Here is a 23,096-nt window from a genome sequence, read left to right as displayed (position 1 = left end):
CACAAATGACATATCACATTTCTTTGGACACATGCCAAATTTAGTTAATTTTGTCCATAAGGGGCACTGCAACTGATAAATCATCTCAAGACAGGCTTCACCTAATTAATCTAATTTTGTTCAATTTTGTCCATAGGTAGTGTCACAGGAACCACTTCAGCTAAAGTTTGGAAATTTGGTATGCTTATACTTGACTTCATCTGCTCACATCTCCTAAAGTTCCATTTGACTTGCTAAACAAAATGGTTACCTATCCAATCAAAATTCAGCAGCTAATACATGTTTGTGTGAATTGCCAATCTTTGTTGGTTCATTATTAATGGCATATACAGTATATACAATATATACTGTACAGTACCAGTCAAAAGTTTGGACACACCTTCTCATTTTTTGAGAAGTTTTTTCTTTACTTTTATTATTTTCTACATGGTAGATAACACTTTTTTTGTTTAGTACATCATTCCATATGTGTTCTTTAATAGTTTTAATGTCTTAAATGTATTAATCTACAATGTAGAAAATAATAAAAGTAAAGAAAAGACTTAAAGGTGTGTCCAAACTTTCAATCTTTCAAAATTCATTTTGACTTTAAATTCTTACGGAATATGTACAAAATCGTTCAATCTTTCACTATTTGGGGCCGTTTGCACATTGTGCTTGGAGCCTGATGACTGGTGCTTGCAGCTATTGTTTTATTTATGATAATATATACCCCTGTCATGCACGTGCACTGGCAGTCAGAAAGTGTTACTGCTTCACACCCTTTTCACACAGTACTTCCCCTTATTACAAAACATAGTTCCTTATATTTTTGCAGACCTACTTCCTATTTAGTGCTGTGTCAGTAATTAACCTTGGTTTATTGATACAAAAGATTGGTATGGTCTGAATTACAGTATATGCGAGTCATAATGTGGGAATGTAACAGCACATTACTTTAAAACTACCATTTACTGTATTTTCACAGAAAAATGAAATATGGTATAACCCTTATGTCTAGGTCAGAGTCTTTTTCCGTTCTTGGGAATAGAGTCCGTATATATCGATTTTGCCAATACATCATCCACTTTTGGCCTCTTTTGACAGTTTTACCAATACTAGTGTAAATGCACCTTCTCCTGTTTACCCAACGAATGGAATGTTTGTTATACTTAACCCTATAACGCCTGTTGTATCATATTTGCTACAAAACCCGTTGCATGCAATCTGACACATCTGCTGCACTCTGGTGGATTATCTGTGCATTGTAGGTGCACCGTGGGCAGTAGTGGGCCTTTGAATATATCCTTCATGTAGTAACTCACAAGTATTTGCAGGGGAAATCTTTGGCAGTTTTGAAAAAGTTACTGTACAAGAATAACATTGATATTATTATGTATGTAAGGGATAATGTATAGTCCGGCAGAGCCTGGGGAGATGTGAAGCTACTGAACCACAAATTTCTTCGCCTGTTTGGGATGGTCCATGGCTAAACCAGCGCTGGATGGATTGGATTGGGACTGAATGTTGCCAAGGGCTGTATATCTGGCCTACTGGATCTGAAGCATGACTGCCAGTCTTTAGTTTTACACAGAGTCATGCAATCATGTAGACTCTCCACTTCCTTGTGTAAAAAGTCCTGTGTTGCCATAGAACCTTGCTGCATATGTAAAACCACTAGTTTGTGGAGAACATGCCTTTATTGATCGTCTATCTATTGATCTACCAGAATAGTTACATTGTATCCACAGTAGTGTAAGCATAAATCCCTCAGTGATATCATTTATAGTAGTTACAATGATTCTCTGTCTCCTTCTTTCTCACCCTCTTTCTGAAAAGAAAAATAACTATTTCCTTAAAAAATCTACCCACAAGTTCAAACAAAGCCACATTCAATTGTGTGAAAAACATGAAGTGGAAATTACACAATTCCATTGGCAAAGAAAGTTGCTGGGGAACTTCCTTATCTCAACCCTCAATGAGGTTGTTCTTTGTATGTGTGTGTGTGTGGAGGTGGGGGTGGGGGGGTGTAACAGAGCTGAAATGTCCAAGTCCATTTCAGAGCAAACCTCTTCCTGATGTGGAGAATAAGAGGCAATGAGCGTCTCTTCCCCTCACAGTCCTCCCCTGTGATCAGCCAGGGAGACACGCTGCTGCACTGCCCTACAGAGGGGGTGGTTTCTGCTAGTGCTACTGCTGCTGCTGCTGCTACCGCTACACCCGTGACTGCTAGTAGGAGATATATCCTCACAGATTCCCTCTCCGTATGGTAAGAATATTATTAAATAATATTCATAAATATCCGGTTTCAGGCATGCCATGTAAGACTATGTCAAATGAAAGGTTTTGGAATGTTAACATTTAACACCTGCGTTGTTAGTTTGTTCCTCTTTTAGTAACAAGGGAAGTAGGCTACCGACCCTCATTACTTTGTTTATTGGTGATGATTGGTGTGTGTGTGTGTGTATGTGTGTGTGTGTGTGTGTGTGTGTGTATGTGTGTGTGTGTGAATGTGTTTAAGTTTAATTGGGTTTTCTTTTTTGTAACATAGACTGTGACGCACAGTAAGGTGTAAAATCAGACACATGACATGATTATTAATTCACAAAGAGAAGAGGCAGGAGGGAAAGATCAAGAAAGCAAGGGAGAGAGAGATTGTGCTGAAATTTTAATCAACTGCACGCTCAAAAGTAAACTTCACAGAGAGTTGTCCATTCACTGAGGAAGTTGTTCAACTTTTGCCGCATCTGTGAACTTGTTCGTTTTTACAAATTCAAGACTTGAGAGTGTGTTCTTGGTGCCTTTGTGGCGCCACACAGAGAGGATCTTTCAAAAACAAACTGGGTCACACGGCTTTTATTTTTGCAGGGCATCTTCAACTCCCTGCTTCGTTGCCTCCAATTTAGGGCCTGCATAATTTAATAAACATCCAGCTAGCCCGCTAACTCGCACCCTAGTCATGTGGCTTCTGCAACATCTCTGACAAACACAGCCGTTCTTTCAGAAATCCAAAAATGGATGAAGGCAAGAAAGACTAACTGTGGGGTCGTCCTGTTAAAACAAAAAAATATGTAGAAATATATATGTATATATTTGTAAAAATACAAATTAAACCAAAGTGGTATGGCCGGTGTATTTTTTTTTTTTATTCAGTTGGGGAATTGTGTATCTAGACAAAAGTCTGAAAAAACCTTTACTCATCCAACTAAATATAGCGTACAAAGCATATTTGGAATTCACAGTGGGACAGTCACACATCACACACGTGCAAACAATTTAACCTATTGCAGAAGCTGGACTGATGCTTGAAAAGCATCATTCACTGAATTTGTCTACCAATTTGTGAGAAATCTATCTTTTACCCCTATGATATGAATTGCATTACATATCACACTCATATTCCAACAGGAAAAATAGTCATACTGAAAATAAAAGAACTGCTTGTCACAGCACCTTAACAAAGTAACAGACTAGACTGCTTTGAGCTATCGTTCTCTTTTAAGTGAGTAACACAAATGGGAATTCTTTCAACAGTCACTGGGCTGCCAGGAATAATTGGTGGCACTCCGCCTATTCCCACAAATTCAATTTGACTTCCACCTAGTCTCACCATGTACCAAGCCGTTGTCAAGCAGACATGTTAGCCAGTTAAGGTTAAAGGTTACATTCCTTATGGAAACTGAAGGGGTGGAAGAAAGAAAGAGGAAGTAACTGTGACCTAATGTGACGAAGGGCTACTTTAAAAGTTAAAAGTATTTTTGGGGGGTATATGTTGGCTACATTACTTGAGTTTTTTTTTTTTTCAGTCAACTTTCACTTTCACTCCACTACATATCCTAAATGGAATGTATACTACTCCAATACATTTCCCCAAAGAATCTTTGTCACCTTGTTAGTACAAAATAAAATCGTAATAAATGTGGTAGCCTAATGATGTTGGAACACAGATTGCACAGTGGCGGGTGTCACTCTGTTGAACTCAGGAAACCCTAACGTGAATTTGGACGTGGGGGCCGGTGGGGTGGTATTTATTTCGTTTAGGCCAATGATACAGAGGGTTAACCACGAATCTACAAGTGAGCCTGTTTTATTGATGCACGTTTACACTGACAGTTCACGGACTAAACTCAATGAGTGACATTCAATTTAACAGTCTCTCATGTCTTGATGAGACTATTTCTGATCTGATAAGTGTGAAGACGACACCTGGTTGGATCACCCGTTTGCTTGCAATGTACTGTATGTTTTCATGGAGGTCAAGCAAAATGGGTTATTATTTTAGCCCAGCCCCTGGATTATTAGGATGCTATGGTCAATGTGGTCAAAAATATGGTATGCAATGCTGGGTCAACCTAGCCCATCCTGTTGGGTTAACGTTGCTATTTTAAGCCAGCCAGATGGGTTATTTCAGCCAGCAACTTCAAACCATATGCTAGTTCATATTAAGACACAATACTTTGTCTGTACAAACAAAACATTTTCACTGAGCCAGGAATGACTAGAGAAGCTACCACAGCGAGAATATCATGTCCATCTTTGGGGATCTTAGTGATTGATTTGGACCATCGAATGTATATAAAGGCTCAACTCTGTATACAGTCATTGATTTGGACTAAGATAATAATTTGAAAACAGGCTTTACATCAGGATGACACATTAATATGACTATTTAACAAGTTTAATGTTAGCTCTGTTCAAGTCTAAGCATTATTGGCTATCAAAAACACTAGCTAGCAAGCTGCAAAAGTATCATTCATCATTCAATAATTTTAGGAAAGGTATGTCTGTGCTGGATAAAAAAAGATTAAAAGTATAGATTACTTTACTTTATTAATATTACTTTATTTCAGGATGGTTGGTTTTTAAACTTGTTTCAGCTCAAATAATGAAACAACTGCTTTAAAGTGACTCAGCCGATACAAAAAAGCAGTGTGTGTTGCACTATTATGGGCTTGTTGATGTTTTTTATTTCCTTGGCCTTTTCATTGATACAATCCCACATTACTATATTCTGATGAACTCTCTGAGGTGTCAGTTTCGTCAAAACACTGCACAAAACACTGGACACATACTGTACATGTGAGCACTAATGTAATTACAACGATGAGTGAAATTGGGCGGCTCAATGCTTAGACTGTCTGTATTCAGAGATTTCACTCTCACGCATCACTTCCTGTCACCTGTGGTGCTCCTCTCTGACTCTCTGTGACTTTTTCACTCCCAGGTGACTTCGGGCAGGATGTCCCCCTGGTGTCTGTTGACCCTGCTGACCCTGGTGCCCCTCACCCTGAGCTCAAATGCAGGGGTCAAGGTCAAACTTACGCAGAAGGGGCTGGAGTACGGTACATTACATCACAGTACACCTGAGATAACACATACTACATCACAGTACACCTGATATAACACACACATACATCACAGTACACCTGAGACACACATACATCACAGTACACCTGAGACACACATTACATCACAGTACACCTGAGACACACATACATCACAGTACACCTGATATAACACATACATCACAGTACACCTGAGACACACATTACATCACAGTACACCTGATATAACACATACATCACAGTACACCTGAGACACACATACATCACAGTACACCTGAGACACACATACATCACAGTACACCTGATATAACACATACATCACAGTACACCTGAGACAGACATACATCTCGAGGACCCCCTCGAAAACGAGATGCTGCATCTCAAGGGGTTATCCTCCAAACAATACATTTCAAATTTGTACACCTGAGACACACATTACATCACAGTACAATTGATATAACACACACATCACAGTACACCTGAGACAAACATACATCCAGCACAAGGATATTCAAGTAAACTGGCTTCACATAATGCTCAACAACAGATCAGTGACTTATCAAGACCACAAATTAAACATAATTTAACCATCTTGTGTGATAAAATACTATTAGAATGGCTTACTTAGCATCAAAAATACACTTTCCAATATTTTAGTGAGTTAATAGCCTTGATATGGGTAATTATTACTGGTAGTGTACAGCATGTTGTGTATATAAATTAATAAATGGGAGAGTGTGACATCAGCAGTTCCAAGTTCCTGGGTCTGTTTTCCATTAGAGATTAGAGTGTTGAAATGTCTAATGAAATTTTTTTACCGCTCTGAGCTCTGTTTTTGATGAAGAGTCTCCCAAAGAGCTAATTAAAATTGCCACTGAAATAGATGCAAACAGTGCAGCTTGTGAAACGACAGCTTACCATCAGTGCATGTCTGAAAGCCCAGTGTTTGATTGACAGCTCGGCAAATTGGGATGACAACACTGCAGCAGAAGTTAAAGACCATCAAGGTCCCTGACCTGAGCGGGACAGAGAAGGTGGCTCCCATTGGCAAGGTCAAATACACCCTGTCAGGGTGAGAATGACCTTCCCGTTTACACTTCACTAAGTCAACAGCTATGTTCTCCTAATACAGAGATCATATGACTGGCTTTACATACTCTGTACTGAACTATACTATTCTGGACAGAATCTCTGACTCACAGGTTTAAAGTTACTTGTTTAGACTGCTTATGGTATTACTAACTGCAATTATTGTCTCAGCTATTGTCTCTACTGAATTTTAGTGCATGGCATATCTGCCATATTGGGTAATACTTTAGGTACTGTGTGTACATGCTGAATATGTATACTGTCCCTTTGCAGAATGCAGATCACAAGCCTGGGACTGCCCAAGTCTCAGATGGGCATGGTTCCAGGCACGGGGGTCAGTCTAGCGATTGGGAACGCCTTCCTTAGCCTCCATGGCAACTGGAAGGTCCGATATTTACATTTCATGTGAGTATAAATTAAGTTTACTGTAATTTAACTGTATGCTGAGTTTCTGCTGAACTTGCTGTCAGGATTTAGTCATTTTCCATTGGTTATTAAAAAAAAACACCTGAGTGGTCTGTGCGGATATCCCCTTATGCAGATAAACCCTTTGTTTACGACTGCAGTTCTGAACGCTATGAACTGATGACTACTATACAGCTGAAAATCAACAGAAACCCTAGATATCTCCATAATGACCATTTTCATAAGAGCATCCATAGGCCAACTTTGAAAGGTTCTTCTTATAAAACCACTGGTGTAACAACACAAGGTTCAGAGTTAGAAGAACTTGTTGCAAACATTTGTAAAGTAGTTCATTTAAAATGTACTTTAAGTAAAAGTTACTTAGTTACTTTCAACAACTTGATCGGGGCCGCTCCTATATAATGCAAAAAAGGACAAGGGGTCATAAATCCAATACTAGTTATTTTTAATTAAAGGAAATCTTTAGAAATATAAGTGCAATGACATTAAACATGTCAAACATTAAACATTAAACTGTAAACACAACATTTAAGAACTTTTGGGAGGACATGTCAAGACATGAACCACATGACAGCTAAAATAAAAAAGTTAAAATGCCGCTGCCCCACTATATTAAAACTTTGGTTACTTTACTTGTGTCCACCTTTAGAGCATTAGTCTACAAACTTCTTGTTGAGTTTGAGCAGCAGCTGATTTTCAAGGTGTGTAGAGTTCACCCGGGCTCGCTTTGCAGTAAACGGCAATCCAGCACAGCCGAAGAGTCACTTGCAGGCGGCCGAGGCAGGTAGGCCAGTATTGAGTTTCAGGGACAGTTTTTTGATATTCTGAAAGGAGTTCAGCAGATCCATATTGACTGAGACACAGGCTAGGTTCCCTTCTAACTCCCCGGTACCTTCCGGACTTCATTGAGGAAAATAAATCATCTTCATCTGATGAATGTTGTCCAACTTGCTTCAGCCCCTACCATCCGGTCAAGATGTTGTCTGACATAGACTAGACCTGTAGAATGACAAACAACAATTCTGACAATGAAGTATTGAGCTGCCATCAAGAGTGCATCTTAACACAGAAATAGCTATAAATAGCTACTTGAGATGACAGACCTACAGTATGATAACATTATTTTCTATTTCTACATGCATCACAATTCATAATCCTAAATTCTTGCTAACCGAGACCCCTGAGCATGAACATGAAAGACGTGCAGGTTGCAAAGCCACCACATCAGGGGCGGCACCAGGGGGGGGCTAGGGGGTGCTCTAGCTCCCCCTGGATTAGCCATAGCACCCCCATAGCACCCCCAAGAAAATAATGGTTTATTTATTATTGTTATTTAATTTCATTCTGCGTTATTTATTGTGTGATAATAATATTTAACTCACAAAAGAAAATAATAACAGATTGAAATGAACAGATTGTTTTAGACACAGAGCAATCATTCTGTCAAAACCTTTGACCCAACTTTCACGTCGCACGCTTGAATGTTGACGTTACCGGACGGTTGGAGAGAGAAAGCGAGCTAGTGCGTGGTAGTTTCAAGTCAATATCAACAATGCATCGGTTTTTGCTACCTAAATGTCCATGTTTGGAAGAACGATTAAGAAACAAGAGTGACGTAGAAGAAGAAGAAATGCCAGGGGTATCTGGTGTGGATTTTTAAGGAGAGGAACGTTGTGGTCAAGGAGGTCAACCCTCCACCACTACTGATGGTGCTAACCATGGTGCTAGCAGTATCAGTGACATTAGCATGAACGCTCAGGATGGTCCGAGAAGACCAAAACTCCAGAAATATCCACCTTGCATGTTTGGAGTCCAACAAAGGAGTTTTTGTAAAAGCTGGTTGGGACAGTTTGCGTGGTTGGAGTACAATGCAACTAAGGTATTGTTAGCTGTGTAACATTAATGAAAGCTGTCTGATTTGTTGCATGCATTGATTGCCCTGTGTCGCTGAATACTCGTTTTGGTTGATTAGCAACGAAGATGCCCTTTTTTGCCGAAGATTTTATCTTTTTGCTTTTTTCCTCTTTTTGGATTTTTTTGGAGCCGCCTTAAAAAAATCAGAGACTCTTTAGCCTAAGACAAGCAGTCTGTCTGTGTGCTAGGTATACCTAAGGTTCTATGTGATTACTGATGATTGTGAACTGAAATAATATATACCTTTTAAACGCATTTCTGACTCTTTGACTGTTTTAGTTCATTCTATCTGCTATTCCAAGATTCATTTCACTCTATCTGACATGGTAGTGGTCACCTGTCGCCCAACTTTAATCCTCACTACCACAAGTGTTTTTAAGTAAATTAGGTATTTGGGATTGCGGACTCTATAACATGCTGTATGCCTTTTGTCAGTGACCGTCGCAGATGTGCGCGTCTGTCGGAAGAAACCTAGATAATGATAATAATAATACAATCGGTTTGTTTAGCGCTTTTCATGGACCCCAAAGACGCTTCAGAGAGCAAACATGTAAAGTTGTTGTAGTAGAGAGCCATGTGACATATAGGCTACCATCCTCATTTCATAGCACCCTCACTAAAACGCCGAGCTCCCCCATAGCACCTGCAGAAAAAAATGTCTGGCGCCGCCACTGCACCACATCGTGATAAATTCGAGATAACGACATACACATTGACATTGACTTGTCCAACTGTCTGACAACGATGGTGTGCGCATAGCCTGACGATGTCATACTCATAATTCTAGTCAGAATATGAGTCTGATATCGCTCCATTGGGCTGTGATTATGGGGCGTGTTTCAACCGAACCAGGAGAAAAAATGCCTCTTCGCTCAATTGGTTACCTACAACCAATCAGAACAACGTAGTATGTGACCAGGGGCAGCTGATACATTACACTTTTACCGGATCCCGTAGGAAGGAAGGCAAAAACATCTTTTCGATTGACAAATGCCTTAATCGCGTTTCTCTGTTCCTCTTTCAAAATGAATGCACTGTCAATGTCTAAATGGACTCGAATCTATACATTTCAGCTCTCCAGCGGCAGCCATGTTTGTTGAAAACTAATTCAACTCGTGTGTTGGTGACGTGGTTGGTTACGTTACTGTTGATCATCTGTCCATCATCGTATAAAGCCCGCCTTAACAATTTGATTGGTACGGCCGATATCGAGCCGCAGATAATTTCTCCTCAATGGAGTAATGCCAGACCGAACTTCCCAACCAAAAAATGTGTGGGCGGGGCTAAGTTCGGTCTGGTATCCAGGCTAGTGTGCGCATTCACATCGTTCCGGTTTCAGGGCATGGGAGGCAGCCAAATGATTAGCTTAATATCAGTTTATGCGGTGTATCTTATTGCTGATGACTGATCTGCAGTTAACACAATATGAGAGACTGAACATAATAATGCTATGAACTGAAACGAATGAAAGACAGGAATGGAATTATTATTAGTCTATTGGATGACGGCTGTTAACAGAAGGATGGGTACATGAGTGTATAGCTAGCCTAGCTAGCCAGCTAGTTGACGTTAGCATACTCAGGGTGGTTGCAAGTGCTAGCCAAAATGAGGCTACAAGTGCCATGACAGGCATATTTTGCTTATTGTAGCAAAGCTAATAAACAACAAAAACGCTGTCTGAACTACTAATGGAAAGGGACAAATACTGTACATACCAACACATGCTTGCGCAGATTTGAAGATTATTTTTTATAAGCAGAAAGTTCTGTCTGGCGGGGCAGGCACAGCTTACACAGCATTATATAGCTGTTGCCTCTTTTAGGTTGGAAGGCAAACTGCTTGCTGAGTTGTGGATACGGGGTTTCTTCATCTTCTTTAATTTTAACTTGCGGAAAGTTCGGTGCTTCAGCTTGTTGGTCGTCCGCAGCTTGTTGGTAGTCCGCACTATCATCTTCCTTCATCTCTATCTCTCGTGACTCGACACCGGCGGCTTGCATCGACTGTATCATCCTCTCTATGCAGCATCCACCACTGCAAATGAGAATTGTCGTGCGCGATTCCCACCTTTCGGTTTTCTTTCTTGAACTATGTTTTTTTTTTACTCAGTAACGGATGTAATTTCCAATGTAGCGAAGTACAATACTTCAGTCAAAATCTACTTAAGTAAAAGTAAAATTACCGATTTCAAAAACGACTTAAAAATTACAAAGTACACAAAAAAAACTACTCAATTACAGTAACGTGAGTAAATGTAATTCGTTACTTTACACCTCTGTAAATTGCAGACAGCCAGTAAGAAGCACCACTACTGTAAATCACCCTGCATCAACAGGAACAGGAACTTGACTAAATCTGTAATTGCACTCAACCGTGTTTGAAGAGAAAGTAAACCCTTCAACAGTCATACCGTCTACCATCATGCGGTTTTCTCTCTGTAATGTCTCAGAAAGGACAGTGGGTCCTTCGACCTGGCAGTGAAGGACCTCACCATCAACACCAACATTGCCCTGAAGAGCGACGAGACCGGCCGCCCTGCAGTCAACACCGTCAGCTGTACCTCCAACGTTGGCAGTGCCAGCATCAAGTTCCACGGCGGAGCCAGGTAACCTTGTTAAACATCATGGCCGGGCTGCAGTGCCCGTTTCTCCACCTACCCCCCATCCGAGTTTAGACACAACCCAATTATAGATAACAAGCCACAGCAAATCAGACCTGTTAGTTGCTTTCATATGCAAGAGCCATGTGTATTAGATTAAAGTTACAACTAAATAGGCTACGGCAAGGCGGTGGAGGATGGGAAACCTTGAAGTAGTAAAACATGTAGTATGAAAATCTGTGGCTTTCTGTTCAAGCTGGTTGTATAACCTCTTCAGTGCCTACATCGACAAGGCCTTGCGCAGCGCCCTCCAGAAGCAGGTAAGAGAGAGAGAGAGATGAACAGCACGCCTCTTTGTGTGGCTATAAACTCAATCACACTAAACTGATTCGTTTTCTTATCACATGCAAGCAACTAACTGGTGTGAACCAACGGCTCGTGCTTTCAGATCTGCCCCCTGGTGTCCGATGCCATATCAGAACTGAATCCCCACCTGAAGACTTTAAATGGTAAGATAAGTCTGCGGTAATTGAAATGTAATTAAATACAATACATGTAGTGACATTCAGTTACAAATAACAAATAGAGGATTTACAAAAAATTACAAAAAGAATACATAAAAGACGTAAACACATATTGCCATTTGTGTATTGGAATTGGATTTAAAAGGAAAAATGTATAGAGATATTTAGGAATATTTAACAACATTACACTACAGACAAAAAATTTCAGAGATATTTTTGCATTCCCTCGCAATAGTTTTGCGTTCCCTCGTAATAGTTTTGCATTCCCTTGCAATAAACAGCAATGAACAAAGGGAATCATTTTTCCTATGATTCATTTTGATTATTGGTGTAGGAGATATGAGTAATCTTTCGGACAGCCCATGTGATTAATCTGTGGCTTTTGTTCCTCACCACTGCAAGTTCTGGCACCTGTGGACAAGTATGCTGAGATTGAGTATTCAATGGTTGCATCTCCTGTCGTCTCCAAAGCCTTTGTGGACTTCGGCCTAAAGGTGATTTCACTGCTGACACTGAAAGCATTGTCCTTCATACATCATGCCTTAACGTATGAAGGCTGCAAGGTTAAAGACTTACAGAGTACTAGTATTTACTATTGAAAGGTGTACGCTATTGATGAAAATGCATTCACCGCAGTTAGGAAAAGGTCTAGTCAATGATTTAATTTAATGTTAAATGTGTCTTATCAAACAAAATGAGAGAAAAAAGAACGAATTAATGACTGGACGGATGATTGAATGAACTCTATTCTCTGACCAGGGCGAGTTTTACAACATCGGCAGGCACAAGGAGCCTCCGTTCTCCCCGCCAGTCTTCGGTCTGCCTCCGCAGGTCAACAACATGCTCTACATCGGTGTCTCATCTTTCACCGCCAACTCTGCATCCTTCGTCTACAACAATGCAGGAGCCTTCAACCTCTTCATCACAGATGACATGGTGAGTAAGCTTAGTATGTCCAGGCTCAAGTCAAGTCCACTTTATGTTGTGCCAGGAAGTAATAAAATGCACAAAATGTATAATGAATATTTTCATATCTACAAAAATATTACAAATACAAGTTTACAACATATAAAATATGTGTGATGCTGACATTCTGTGACCTGTATATGACAACAACTGAACACTTCCCACGTCTGTAGAAAATCTAGAAGTATGGCTTGCATTCACCCTGTAACTATCTACTCATACTATCTACCCATCCCCCCCCAGATACCCCCCAGTTCCCCCATCAGGCTCAACACCAGGACATTTGGGGCGTTCATCCCACAGGTACTCTCCCTGCTCACTGCTCATCCCACAGGTACTCTCCTGCTCACTGCTCATCCCACAGGTACTCTCCTGCTCACTGTTCTGGCTCCAGCTCAATCTGAAGCTCTGTCAGGGCCAGACCTGTACTGTAGTCTCCTGCCATGTGAAACTGAGTCAGGAGAGCAGGAATGCTGCACAGTAACTGAGTGGGTGGGGCTTTTGGGATATTATGATAGTGCATGGAGGGTGAAAGTAATTGTAGTGGTGGGGCTGTAGTGGGGTTTCAATTATTTTTCTTTAAATCACAGACCTCTTCAGGTCTCTCTTCTTCCTAAGACAACTGACATATACGCCCTGAGAGCGTGAAATATATTGAAAGAACTGCTGATTATTCATTGAAAGACTATGTGTAGAACAATATTGACAGTGTTCCACATCATACAGATGGCTGAATCTCTGAGACCCTCACTGTACAGGTGTAGGGTAAATGTTAACATGCCCGCGCTTTTCCAGCTAGCGAAGGAGTACCCCGGCCTGATGATGAAGCTGTTGGTGAAGACCACCAGGCAGCCCATCATCTCCTTCCAGGTCAACAACGTCACGCTGCAGGCCTCTGGCACAGTGACAGCCTACGCCATCCAGCCCAACACCACCCTCGCCCCACTCTTTATCCTCAACATGGTCAGTCTCAACCAGGGTCTCACTCCCCTAAAGAACTACTTTTTTTAAATGATGAGACTATGATTTTGAACAGTCTTGGTTCTCACCGTTATGATAGTTAATCGCCCATTTCCCCAAAGCTTTATTGTGCTAAAAAAAAAAAAAAAAAAACTGAACACTCTTAGTGCCAATGGCTGCACTGCCAGTGGAAATGATGGGGATTATGCTGGGGCTGTAGAGCTCAGTGATGTATATATACATTTTTCATTTAGCTTCCATTTTCACCCAAAACAGCTTTCAGTACTGGCTGGTTTTACACATTGTATCTGTATGTGTGCTCCTGGGAGTTGAACCTGTGAAACTGGGTGTTGGAAGTATCTTGCTCTACAATTTGAGGGTTAGGGTTAGTTTTTTTTTACATTGGATTATCTGACTGATTAGCTGTATGCCGTGTAGATCACTGGATGGCCCACTGGTCAGTCCTTTAGTGAATCAGCAGGTCCAAGGTCAATAGCAGCACACACACATGAAGATGAATGTGCATGTACCGGACCCAGCTCTTCAGAGAGCACCACCCTTCCTAACTTGCACTTCTACTAGTACTTAACTTGCACTTACAGCAGTTACATTCCTTCACTTTTTTTCTATTTCTTATGTAAAATAGTATTAATTGTTACACTAGGTCTCGGTTGCTCGTAGCTTGACTGTTCTCTCCCTTGTACGTCGCTTTGGACAAAAGCGTCTGCTAAATGACTAAATGTAAATGTGGAGAAGGTACACACTATTTGACCTCACAAAATAATGTTGGTGTTCCATGCCATCCTAATCCCCCGGGTTTATGCACTGTACATGATCATTCCAAATACATCTGTGTGGGGATGAGGTATGGCTGGGGAAAGGCAGATAAAATAAAGTTGAAAAGCTACCAGTGCACATCTTCTCAAGTTTCCCCAACCCCATTCCTATCTCCCCCGTCAGGAGACCAGTGTCAGTGCTCACATCTACGTGACCGGGGTGAAACTAGCCGGCTCAGTCATCCTCAACAGGTGAGTTGGAGCCTACACCGACAGCCGTTGGGGAAACGTGAAAGTAATTCAGAGCTGTCAAGCCCTGAAATATGCAGTAAAATACCCTCCTCTCTGCCTCACACAGAATGTCTATGTCTCTGGGGGCCAGCTATGTGGGACCTTTTCAGGTGAGTTAAGGGTAGGAGAAAAAGAACATCTGCTAGAATTTGACCATCAATAATTCATTAATATCGCTACTGTTGTGTCCTGTAGGTGAAATCTCTCGATAACATTTTCCTGATGGTTTTGAAGGTTGCCGTGCTCCCCAAAATCAATGGTGAGTATTTCTTACCTGATAACACGGCAGTAACTTGTCTTCAGAAAAATAATCTATCAGTGCGCTCAAGCGGAAAAATCTGATAAAATCTCCAAATCCCTTTCCCTCAAGCTCATCTGCAGAAAGGCTACCCTCTCCCTGCCATTGGAAAGATGAGCCTTGTGAACACTCAGCTGCAGGTCTTGAAGGTGAGCCATCCTCTAAATCTTCCAGAGGAGGGGAGCAATCTGTTTATTTTCACGCTGTCCTTAAATTCAGGTTTCAAATTAAATCCTGAATAAAAGGTAAATGGCATGACTCAGCATTAAGAGTTAGAACCAGCTATATAACTGCTTAAATAAAACACCTGAGAAAACATAAGGTGCCACGATACCTTATATACAATATTATTTATACAGTATATAAAACATACATTATAAGATACCAGGTGTAGTTGTGTAACTGTGAGGGCATTTAAAGGGCTGACACTTAGTAATTTCCTTTCCTCTCCCAGGACTACATGCTGATTGGAACAGATGTTTCGTTCAGAGGATGAGTCAGTCGTTTCCTCCCTCCAACAGCCTTCTCCCTCCATCTCAGCCTCCCATTCAACAAAGTCTTATCTACAGAGTGCATCGGGGTGTAATTAATAACTGCCAAAGACTCAAGTCTGTGCACACTTCAGTGGTCTTTTTATAAACCACATATGCATTTCTTCACTGTACATTCTGTTTGCTGTTGGTCTGTGCCTTCAATGTTCAAGAATTACAATAAATAAATTTGGGTTTTTCAGTAGAGAACGTCTCCCTTGCTCTCTCTCTCTCTCTTTCTCTCTCTTCGACTGTCCACAGATAGTCTGTTAGCCAGAGGCGTGTAAAAGGCTGTCTTTAGGAGGCTCAGTAGTAGGGAGTTGCTGCTGCTGCTGCTGCTGCTGTAGAGTTCTGAGGAGGGCGTCGGGTGAGCGTGCAGTGGCCTCCCTCAGGGTGGTGCCGCACAGAGGATAGGCTCTCATACTCTGGGAGTTGGCAGAGGTAACCTGCAAAAGAAATAAAAATACAATTGATCAGATCAGATATAATGCCCCTTCTGGAGAGATTAAGAAAGCACTTTAAAACATGTTGAGAGCACTGGCTGCATGTCACATGCCTCTATTTAACAGTGATCTAATATTCAAAATGCTCTAATAAACGCTTTTAATGAAACACACAGCATCACTTCTCTTGCCACAAGTATAAATAATACATAGCCACAATTGTAGCACAAGCACAAATATATTAAAATCTCATGTGCTATATCAGTGCTACCTTCACAGTGGATATGCTGTCAAGAAGCTCTTCAAGCCCTTTCTGACCATTAACCCACTAGTAGTTGAAATAAGCGAGAGAGAGAGAGAGAGAACTCCCTACCTTGACCAGCACATAGTCTCCCAGTTTAATGGGCTCCATGCAGGAGCCTGTGTCCAGGGCAGGCACTTCCTGTTTGGGGAAGATCACCTTGACGTTGCCATCACTCCTGCCGCTAAGTTCCTGTGCTGACCTTTTGCTCTCCTGAAACACCAGACAACCCCACAGCATCGGAGTCAATACAGCAGCGTCAACCACAGGGGCACAAATCAGGCTTCTGAAAGTGGATTTCTCCAAAGATCTAATTTGATTTGCTAATAGGTAGTGTACATTTCCTGAGCAAGGAGGTGAATCCTAATTCAGCCTGCAACTAAGTAAATATGGTTGATTCAGTCACAGTGTGGAAACAGTATATATGTGTTGTATTTTTTTTTTTTTTTTAAATACTATCATTTTAACAGATATGTAACCAATATAGCATCCAGTAACGTATCTGGACTCCTGGTGCTTAAACACATCTCTAACACTACTTCTCTAAGTTCTGCTCTCAGGGTGAGAAACACTAGTCCAGTAGGGGGCAGTAGAGTACCAGACAGCAGCGGAAAAAAGACTGAGCTACAGTGGCTCTGATGTGTCGGGGTGCAGTACTCACTCCTTCCACCAGGATGAGCTGTGTGCTGCCGATGAGGCTGCCGTTGACTCCGGCCGCCTCCTCTCGGAACACAGCAATGAGTTCCTGCAGTCGCCGCTGCTTCACCTCCGCCGGCACGTCGTCCTGGAGACGGTGGTATGCACGGGTCTTCTGGATATTTGAGTGAGTGAGTGTGCAGGGGTATATATGTGAGGATTAATAAAAAAAATTAACTTTAAAAATTTAAACTTTCCACACACTTTCAGGCATAATTTCAAGGACATAGTGAATTTGATTCCCTCACAATTTATTTTGTTCTGAGAACATTACAATTAAAAAGTAATATATCAACAGAAGATTGTTTCAGAACATTCCAAGAATCATAGCAAAAATGATTTTTAAAGAATTACAGAGCTACAGCGATGTTCCCATATGCATATGTATTTCACTGTACCTAATTCACCATCGTTGAATCATTTTTTTTTTTTTTCACAAGCAAAATCTACATACTGCACGCTTTGCATGACCTTCAGAAAACATCTGTGGGCGTCTCACCGTCCTCATGCTGTAGGCGAAGAGGAAGCCTACGTTGTAGCGCACGGCTCTAAGCAGCGAGATGGACTGCTGGTGGTCCTCCTCCGTCTCCCCACAGAAGCCAGCAATGAAGTCACTGCTCAAGCTCACCCCTGGAGCACGCGCGCACAAACACACACACACACACACACACACGGTTATTGTGATATTATAATTGCTTGCATAATGTAGTAACTAAACATTTTTCTTAATAAAAAACTAAAAAACTTGGTGCTTGCATAATTGTGTTTTTCACATAATGAACAACTTCAGAGCATTTTAGAAGAGAGCTTAATATTAATGGTAGATTAACATTGATAGGTAGAAATATTCACCTGGAATTATGTTGCGAATATTTTCCACAAGTTCAAGATAGGATTCCCTGGTGTACCTGTAAGCCATGGAGACAGAACAGTCATTAAATGCTTTGAATTAGTGTGCTGTGGTGGTTTTTAGTTATACACAAGAATAGATGTTAATGCACATTGTACCCGGGATCTGTAAAGGCTCTGCTTCACAGTACAACATGTGCTATCTGTAGCCCACAACTGCTAAACACAACAACACGGCTGACCAACCCAAGTACCGTAGCAGCAGGATACAACAACAACAATAATAATAATAATAATAATAATAATAATAATAATAATAATAATAATAAAGCTGCCATGGTCAGCAAAAGTGTCTCTGTGTGGAACTTAGGTCAGTGCTGGTAATCCCAAATGACGTAGCTGTGAATAGTGTGCATAATGCATAGTGAATAGTGAATAGTGAATAGTAGACACCCTGACCCCAAACTACATCAGGAACTACAGGAAGAAGGAGAGTAAAGTGGACCTGAATCCTAGCTATAATCCCTAATCACTCTACTGACGGAAACGAAAGACTGGAGAACACAGGTAGGCAGAGGAAGTGGAAGGTGAAGAGAGAGACGAAGAGGAATACAAAGAGTCTCTGAAGATTGAGGAAGTGGAGGAGGAGGAAGAGTTTCTGACCCACGGCACATAGCGTCGAGAACGCGGCTGCTGCCGCTCTGGGCTGGCAGGTGGATCTGCTTGCAGAGGTTCCCCCTCTCCTGGATCAGCTGCAACACCTGCACACAATTAAAACAGGACACTTGAGACCAGCCCACCATGAGAACTTGAACCTGGGGCCTTGTGCATGAGAAACAGGCCTCCGATCCAACAAGCAGCTGGTCCTACGAAGCCTCCTATGAGCACAGCGCACACCACTAACACAACATCTGGTATCTTCTTCTACCTGAGCTCAATGACATCCATTATTCCTAACAAAATCATTCATTGTGTCCAACATCCTTTTTTGACAAGAAACGTGCTTTCTATAACAGAATGTGTGTGTGTGTATCTCTGTCTCTGATTGTGTGTGATATCTCGTATATGACTATAAATATGAATTCAGTTCCTTCCAGGCGAGCAAGAATATATCCACGGGCTGAAATGAGCTCCCAGAAGCCATATTTCCTGATGCAACATTTTGGGTCGACCTGACCTGCCTGCTTGATGAGGATCAAGCCAACCAAACCATTGCATCAGTAGAAGTGACTTCTGGGAGTTCATTTCAGTTTTTCTATGGAGTTTCTATGGAGTTTGCCTTGTCTACATCTTCCCTGCTGCACCTGAAGTCATTATAGGCACATATGAGGTTTAGGCATTAGTTTGCCAATAGCATTATATGGATGATTACAATTGAATTGGACTGAAATTCAAGGTACAATACCACCCTATTCTGTGGGCTGTATTCTGGCAGAGGGCAGGTACCTCGTCTGGAAAGTCCTTTGGATGGGGAGACGTGAAGCGGATCCTCATGTTGGGGTCGATGAGTGAAACCTGGTCCAGCAGGTCGGCGAAGCGCGTGCCTCCCTGGCGGGTCCGGTACACAGTGCTGAAGCCACGGCTAAGCTGGGTCGGCTCTGACCCACAGAACTGCTGCTCAGATGTGTCCCGGTAGCTGTTCACGTTCTGGCCCAGAAGCGTGACCTCCCGGACACCCTAGTGGTATAAAGAACAGTCAAATACAGACTTTTTGCAGACTTTTTATTGGGACTGGGGAATGACTGTGTAGCTGAAGTCAGTATACTTTTAATTCCCTCTGCTAAATCTAAACATGTATAAACTTCTGTGGATCTACATGATTCAATTAGTTATGATCACTTTTTTAACACAATTAATTAGTCAAACTAGAGGTTACATTCTTGTCTGGTGTGATAATACCGGAGCCATCCTCCTTTCTTTAACATCAATTTGATTTGAGATGGCTGTCCATGCACATAGTGTATATGTATGCACACAGTGGTACCAGAAGGAATCACCAGAATCTGCATAACTATTACCTAACATGTGATCAGATCTTCTAAAAAGGGATGAAGACAATGTAATACACATTGCTCACAAAAATGGTCTACTTATTCATTAAATCTTTGACTAATGGATCCAACATTAAATAACTAATTGAGTGTGTATAGCACCACTCTATGTGTATAGTGCATACCACAATAAAGCACATGGTTGAAGGGAGCTGTGAGCATTGTCTAATGTCCCAAACCTGTTCTGAGAGGAGCCGGACCTCCTCCAGGATGGAAGCCATTGGTCTGCTCCGCTCCCGGCCCCGCGTGAAGGGGACGATGCAGTAGCTGCACATGTTGTCACACCCCCTCATGATGGACCTGCAGAAGAGACACGAGGAAACCCTTCCGGTTACCACGGTAATCCACAGAATTTGGAACGCCACATTTCTGATTTCTGAATACTTGCGGTTTATATATATATAAATATATATATTATGTATAACTTTATATATATATAATTGTATTCCATTATTTAAATACCATTGTTATTTTTATTATACTTATTTATTATAAGTTTTTAATCATATTTCAAGCCAACACAGTCTAAATAGCCTCTTTATAGCAATGAGTGAACACTTTCTTCAAATTCAGATGAAATAGCTGATTATTATAGTTATCTATGCTGTTTCAAGTACGAGGCAGCTGCTTTAGCTGCTTTTACCCGAGCCTACTCAGTTAGCTGGTGAATACGGCAAACCTGTCTTGGTGAATACTGCCACATTTCTGATCTGAATTCCGAAAACTAGCGCTTTTTTGTGTAAAGAAACAAAGAGAATTTCTGATGGTACGCCTACTTCCAAGTGACTGTTTGAAGTGGATCTTCCAACAGCATTGTGAGAAAATACACCTTTGACCTGATATTTCTGTTTCTCTGCATTCTACCCCAACCTCTGAGGACCAGGCAAGTAAGTACACTGCACACTAACTAACTAGTGTTTCCTAATAATATTGAGGAGGGGGAAAATAGTTATAGAAGTTGACATTTACACTTACACTTACTTTCAAAATATATTGACATTCATCATTAACAGCATGAAGATGCCAAACATATCTATGCAATTCATGCTGAAAAGGATATTCTACAGCCTATGTCTTTTTCTATCCATTGAAAGCAAGTTTACAAAATAAACGAGGAATCTAGAATCCCGTCTCTATTTCGAGGAGTCGGTTTGTTATGGAACACAGGCGACTCACACAAAGGCACTTCGGTGTCCTTGGGTATGATGCACAGGCATGACGTCGGCGTAGGTCTCCTCCAGGGAGAGAAGCACGTTGCTGGCTCGCTGTCCACCCCGAGCCAGAGCCAGCAGGCGGGGGAGGTCCCGGTACGCATCTGGGCCGGCCACAACGTCCAGAAGCTTCTCCCGTTCCAGCAGCTCTGATTTCAGACGCTCTGCCATGCACCCTGGTGTGTCACAAAAACAGGGTCACAAATGTGTGCGTGCATACAAACAAACACACACACACACACACACACACACACACACACACACACACACACACACACACACACACACACACACACACACACACACACACCGAGTTTTCATATTGATTTGAAAATCACAAATTAACTTAATTTAGAGGCCAACCTTGTACAGTAATGACATTCAGGAGCAAAGTTCATTTTGTAAAGCATTGAGCTTTCACGGCTTTACCTAAAAGTCCAATCTTCAAGGGGCTCTGAGCTTTTGTTCGCTTCTTTTTGAGAGCGGTGAGCTGTTTAAGTCTGTTCCAGATGGTCTGCTCTGCTTTCTCCCTGTAGACAGATAGAACAAATAATTCAAAGCCATCCAATGGCAAGTGACCCCAGTATTACGCACAAAGCATGCCTTGATCAAGTGCATTTATAAATGTGAAGTAAAACTGTCTTGAAGTTAATAATGACAACATTAGTGTACATCAACATCCTTACCTGATTGAACATGTGACTAGGAGCACTACATCTGCCTGAAATAAAATAGTTCAAAGGAATGCTTTGAGAAAATAAATGAGGCACAAAAAGGCACATAAATTCAATATTCTCATTCAATATTCAGTTCGATAGGCCTAATACTTTGATTACCTCAGTGGGTTCTTTGGCTCGTAGATATCCATTCTTTTGCAGAATTGACCAAGCAATTTCAGTATCATTTACGTTCATCTGACAGCCATAGGTTTCAAAAAACACTGAGGAGAAAGATACAGCGGATTTCATGGAAATGATTCGGTTGTTTCATGCAGTAAATATACGTCAACCGGCTACCAAACTTTTGGGAGAAATGTATCCAAATTGTTCTGATTATCAATTTACCTTGCGAGCACTTCTGTACCCAAAAACTATACGAACCTTTCCTTGAATTTCCATCAGCTGTGTCCTCGGGGAGATATGCATGCCTGTTGTCGGTTTCCTGTATAATGTTATTCGATTTGTTGCTGGCATATGCATCTTTGATGAAGTCTTGAAAGCCTGGGCCAGTCGCTAACTTCGTCTTGAACGATTCTTCTTTTCGTTTAACGTTACCTTTGACTGATGCACTCACAGAGCAGCAAAAACGGCGTGCTGGCAGGCATTGTAGTGATAACAACTTGTGTAGATTAATCACTCCAGATGTCATGCTGCTAACGCTCACGTCTGTGGTATTTACAACCGTAAATATGTTTTTACTTTTTAGATTTCGCTAATTATTGTGTTTGGTTCTGTTCTGCATTGGCCTGGAGACATGCCACCCGTATGTTGAAGGCTCATTACAGTTACTAATTACATGAAGTACATTAAGTTTATTTACCAGATCATCAAATTACATCAATATAATGTTCGACGTCCTCTACCTACAACGCTAACTTCATCAACAAGAGCCGGCGGTCTGCGTCGGTCACCCCTTGAAACTGACTACGTTCCGTCAGCTAAACGGTTCCCTCAGAGTACAAAGGCAGTGCACGTTTTAAGGTTCCAACTGTCTGTTGATGGTCAAGCTTTTACAGTGTATTTGATTTTACAAGTTATCCACACAATTTATTTCGTGTGGTTAATATTATTTTAATACTTACATTTCGTATACTGATTTTCGGTCTGGAAGCCTAAAGTAGAGACATGACAA

General features: G+C 41.3%; 2 protein-coding genes across 3 annotated transcripts; one reads left to right on the top strand and one right to left on the bottom strand.

Annotated features, from left to right (window-relative positions):
• The first annotated feature begins 2,049 nt into the window (after positions 1-2,049).
• On the top strand, positions 2,050-15,899 carry LOC105909886 (bactericidal permeability-increasing protein-like). 2 transcript variants are annotated; one of them, XM_012838552.3, is made up of 16 exons: positions 2,050-2,248; positions 5,204-5,321; positions 6,282-6,396; positions 6,687-6,818; positions 11,200-11,355; positions 11,606-11,669; positions 11,798-11,858; positions 12,276-12,367; positions 12,633-12,809; positions 13,083-13,142; positions 13,635-13,802; positions 14,760-14,827; positions 14,934-14,976; positions 15,062-15,125; positions 15,237-15,313; positions 15,619-15,899. In XM_012838552.3, the coding sequence occupies exons 1-16, from the start codon at positions 2,246-2,248 to the stop codon at positions 15,658-15,660; spliced, it is 1,440 nt and encodes a 479-aa protein (XP_012694006.2). In that variant the 5' UTR covers positions 2,050-2,245; the 3' UTR covers positions 15,661-15,899. The 2 variants fall into 2 exon arrangements, with proteins under 2 accessions (XP_012694006.2, XP_031423493.1); XM_031567633.2 differs by having other exon boundaries at positions 2,051-2,248; positions 11,627-11,669.
• On the bottom strand, positions 15,774-22,898 carry cdk5rap1 (CDK5 regulatory subunit associated protein 1). The gene is made up of 13 exons (XM_012838548.3): positions 22,346-22,898; positions 22,082-22,185; positions 21,932-21,966; positions 21,675-21,775; positions 21,211-21,421; positions 20,214-20,334; positions 19,430-19,660; positions 18,647-18,744; positions 17,987-18,042; positions 17,634-17,764; positions 17,100-17,249; positions 16,511-16,651; positions 15,774-16,140 (listed from the first exon to the last, which is right to left on the bottom strand). The coding sequence occupies exons 1-13, from the start codon at positions 22,611-22,613 to the stop codon at positions 15,964-15,966; spliced, it is 1,824 nt and encodes a 607-aa protein (XP_012694002.1). The 5' UTR covers positions 22,614-22,898; the 3' UTR covers positions 15,774-15,963.
• Between the last annotated feature and the right edge of the window lie 198 nt (positions 22,899-23,096).

The sequence above is a fragment of the Clupea harengus genome, chromosome 5 (assembly GCF_900700415.2).
Source record: "Clupea harengus chromosome 5, Ch_v2.0.2, whole genome shotgun sequence".
Classification (NCBI taxonomy): Eukaryota; Metazoa; Chordata; class Actinopteri; order Clupeiformes; family Clupeidae; genus Clupea; species Clupea harengus.
The sequence above is the reverse complement of the archived record's forward strand: the minus strand, read 5'-3'. Positions and strand labels throughout refer to the sequence as shown.

What these genes read in the sequence shown, in the direction of transcription:
- LOC105909886 (XM_012838552.3), top strand. An exon ending in GTCCGATATTTACATTTCAT is followed by an intron (nt 6,819 to 11,199) that starts GTGAGTATAAAT and finishes GTAATGTCTCAG; the next exon opens with AAAGGACAGTGGGTCCTTCG. An exon ending in GCAGCGCCCTCCAGAAGCAG is followed by an intron (nt 11,670 to 11,797) that starts GTAAGAGAGAGA and finishes TCGTGCTTTCAG; the next exon opens with ATCTGCCCCCTGGTGTCCGA.
- cdk5rap1 (XM_012838548.3), bottom strand. Translation starts at nt 22,613, where the DNA reads ATGACATCTGGAGTGATTAATCTACACAAGTTGTTATCACTACAATGC. An exon ending in GGACACCGAAGTGCCTTTGT is followed by an intron (nt 20,335 to 21,210) that starts GTGAGTCGCCTG and finishes TCTCTTCTGCAG; the next exon opens with GTCCATCATGAGGGGGTGTG. An exon ending in CAAAGGACTTTCCAGACGAG is followed by an intron (nt 18,745 to 19,429) that starts GTACCTGCCCTC and finishes AATTGTGTGCAG; the next exon opens with GTGTTGCAGCTGATCCAGGA.